The sequence below is a fragment of the Ziziphus jujuba genome, chromosome 6, assembly GCF_031755915.1.
Source record: "Ziziphus jujuba cultivar Dongzao chromosome 6, ASM3175591v1".
NCBI classification, from domain to species: Eukaryota; Viridiplantae; Streptophyta; class Magnoliopsida; order Rosales; family Rhamnaceae; genus Ziziphus; species Ziziphus jujuba.
In genome coordinates this window covers 18,221,442-18,225,212 of record NC_083384.1, presented here as the reverse complement: position 1 = coordinate 18,225,212, position 3,771 = coordinate 18,221,442, and the positions used below count along the sequence as shown (strand labels likewise).

General features: G+C 33.8%; 1 protein-coding gene across 1 annotated transcript; it reads right to left on the bottom strand.

Moving 5' to 3' along the window:
• Positions 1–715: 715 nt before the first annotated feature.
• On the bottom strand, positions 716–2,820 carry LOC107405843 (phospholipase A1-II 1). Its single transcript, XM_016012936.4, has 3 exons — positions 2,624–2,820; positions 1,850–2,431; positions 716–1,602 (listed from the first exon to the last, which is right to left on the bottom strand). The coding sequence occupies exons 1-3, from the start codon at positions 2,720–2,722 to the stop codon at positions 946–948; spliced, it is 1,338 nt and encodes a 445-aa protein (XP_015868422.2). The 5' UTR covers positions 2,723–2,820; the 3' UTR covers positions 716–945.
• Positions 2,821–3,771: the final 951 nt, after the last annotated feature.

Genomic DNA, 3,771 nt, shown 5'->3' with positions numbered 1-3,771 from the left:
TTTTATTCTCATAGTTAAAAACGATCTAAAAGACGACACCCAATATATGTTTTTTTGGATTGTTTAAAAAAATTTAAGTTTTAATCAAAATTATAACATATGATTATTTAAAATATTGCATATAGTTATTGTAAAAGTTATTTTAAGAAAATTATGATATTTATATACATATATATATATATATATATATTTTTTTTTTTTTTTTGTGCTCGTCATTTGAAATTTAGGGTTAATTGCATTGTAAGGCTCAGTATTTTAGCCAAATCGCAAATTGGACCTTCAACTTTAAAACATTTCACATTAACCCTCAATTTACTTTGTATTCTATTCTCATATTTGATTTACATGATTTTTTCGACCATTAATATGTTAAAACACCATTTCCACAGCATTTACTAAACAACTCGACTGCTAAATATCATACCAAGGAGTGCTTAACAAGCGGTATGAAAAAGTCTACACATTTTCTCCACCATCTGATGTTTACACAGATGTGGACTGTGGTAGGCCTTGGTCCATGGATTGGGCGACTTTGATGAGCAGTTTTGAGATGTTGTTTGGGAGTTTGGATTAATTTCTTGAGACTATTGATAGTATTTGACATGAATTAAGTTGCTATATCCACAAGATTCTTCTTTTTTTTTTTTTTTTCTTTTTTTCTTATTCTGTTCGTAAAAAATAATTTTTGTACTTTAATATTTCCTAATTAAGGAACTTTTTGAAAAGAGATAATTTTATTGACACAAATGACGTACACAAAAACAAAGGGAACACAAACCGACCAACTAGCAATCCCTAAAAGGGCAACTGAACAACTTTGCACATCTAGAAGGAAAGGCCGCTTCTCAAAAGAGAGATAGCTAGCCAACCCTAAATCTCAAAGGTGCTTATTTTCACTACCATAAACTTATTGTTCACAACCACAGGCTAGCTAGCTAGCTTTTATTACATGGAACACAGACCCATCTTTCCGGTGACGATGGACGACAAGGGCTCATATTCGTCAATCTCTCGATCTATGTCCACCACCCAAGTTCCATTATCCAATTGAACAAAATTCTTGTTTTTCTCACCCCACCACCTAGCAGTGATATTATATGAATCCTTTACGGCATCCAACGCTTTGTTTAGTAGTACAAGATCACGATCCACTTCCAATTTGAATCCTCCGGCTGACCCTTGTGTTCCAGCTATCGTATGCAAGTAAACCTGAAGCTGATGCACAGTGTTGATTGCATCCTTCAAGTAAGGTGATTGCAAAGAATCGATGACCAACTTAGTTCCCACATGGTAATAGCCATATGTACTGTTTGGAAAATCTGGGTTTGAGTCGTTTAAGTTTGCTATTCGCAAAATGTGAAGATTTTCAATGGTATTGTACACTTTGACAAACCCTTCATCTCCAACAGGGGAATTGGCGATTGCAAATCCGGTCACTGGGAAAGCTATGTTTGTTTGGTTTGTAGGCTTGTTGTATCCATTATATGCAATATCAGAAGCGATTATAGTCACAAATGCACCACCCATGCTGTGGCCCGTCACTGTAATGCTAACTTCCTCATCCCTGTATTTGTCCACCAACTCTCTAACAGTACTTAAAACCTGAAAGAGATTATATTGCTGTTTAAAAATTCATTTGGTTATGTTTTAACCACATTTTCTTATTTTTCCTATCCCTATTTATGTCCGACCAGTGATTAAATAACATATTATTTAAATAATAAGGATACTGAAAAGGAAAAAAATAAACTAAGAAGATAAAAGAGAGAATAAGGACATAAAAAACGGGACAAAAGATCTCCATCCAAAAAACATGAGTAACTATACTTATCTATAGATATGCATTTACCTGGTCTCTGAAACTGATACTGTTGAAGGCTGACCCTGGATCAGCTGTAACGTAGTACACGTACCGACCTTTTTGCAACTTAGGATTATATTCAGTTCCAAATATATCAGAAGCTGGAACAAGTTCAAGAAGGTATTTGAGATACCATTCTTCGTCCTTCGTTGTTCCTCTAATGGCAATGACAATATCCCTCCTCCCTAAGGCCACTGACCCATAATCTGTGCTTACAGCGACGTAACCTACCCAGTTTGAGTACCCGGCCACGTTTTCAGGAGGGACAGGGTATTGAGGTGATCTACTGTCGAGAGTTGAAGCATACAAATATCTTACCACTTCATAATCATATGGATTTCCATTCACCAATCCCACCTTACTGAAAAAATGTTTCTTTATGTAGCGAGGGAGCCCAATGTTCCTAGAGCGTTTGTCGGAGATGAAGGAGTCGAGGATAGCTTGAATCCTATCACCATAGTGAATAATGTAGCTACGGAGATCAACGTCAAGAGGATCCAAAAGACCATCCCAGTCGTACTCACCACTCAGATTCCTCCATCTTTTCGCTATGCTACCGATATCCACCTTCTGTTATTGTAACCCACGATTAGAGAGAAAACATATCATAACTATTTCAAATACAAAATTCATTAAAATGCATGCATGCTAAATAAAATAACATGGCAGAACTAATAAACAATGGAGAATGATGTATATAAATGTATGTGTGTATAAATTTTGGTTTAAGATTGAATGTAACATGTAGGGTTTACGTGAAACCTGGATATCAGCCTTTGCTGCATAGTTTTTTACATCACAATTAAACCCTGCTAAAATGAACAAGAGGCAGGTAGCACCTAGTAAGATTTTTGAATCCATGAAGTTGGCCTCTAAGGTTTTCTTAGCTACGATATCTGGATAGCTTATTTTCACTACCTGATCGAATTGCTAAGTTTATGACTATATTTACTCGCATAAGGCATCTATTTATAGTGTGAAAAAGGAAGCCCAACCACAAAAAAAATGTTATCTTGTGCCTCAATATTTTAAGAGTGTTACTATTTGTAACAATTAATGATCATCAGAGGTGGCACTCGCTGCTAGTGTGCCAATCATTAACTGCGGCATTTAATTTTTTTATTTTATCTGCTAATATTAAAAATCTAATATAAAAAGGTAAATCTTTTAGAATAATGATTTGAACCTATAAATTTTTTTATATAGGCCTAGAGGATGTACTATTAGACCATCCTTACTCGTTTTTGAGATAAAGAATATTACTGAAAAAAAAAATATATATATATATATATATAAAAACAAAACCTTGAACTTTCTTATCCCTCCTGTAAATTCACCAAAAAATAAAATAAAATAAAACAAATGAAGCATTTATGGGAACTATAGTTCACAAAGAGTACCTCCGAACATTTTATAAGAAACTTCTCATGTAATACATAAAAACAAAACCTTTGAACTTTTTATACGAAACTTCCCTCCGGAAAATTCACCCCAAAAAAAAAAAAAAAATGAAGCACTTATAGGAACAATAGTTCACAAAGAACACCTCCGGACATTTTATAAAAAAATTTCATGTAATACATAAAATTGCCTGCAACAATAAAAAATGAGCTAATTCTGTTCATATATATATATATATATATATTATTCAAATAAAAACTAATTCATGATTTTTCCAGACCACTTTATTTGTTGCAATAAAATATTAAAGAAAGGACTGTGAAACACTGCTTTAACCATATAATATTATTATTATAGTAGTGAAGGAAAAGCAAATCTATCACTAATGAGTTTCGTCTTTTTTCCTTTTGGGCAGAAATCACTGGTGATGAGCCATCTCATATGTAACCAAATGTACGTAATATTCATAGACAAAGGACCACCGCCGGTAAATTTGTTTCAAGCCCTTG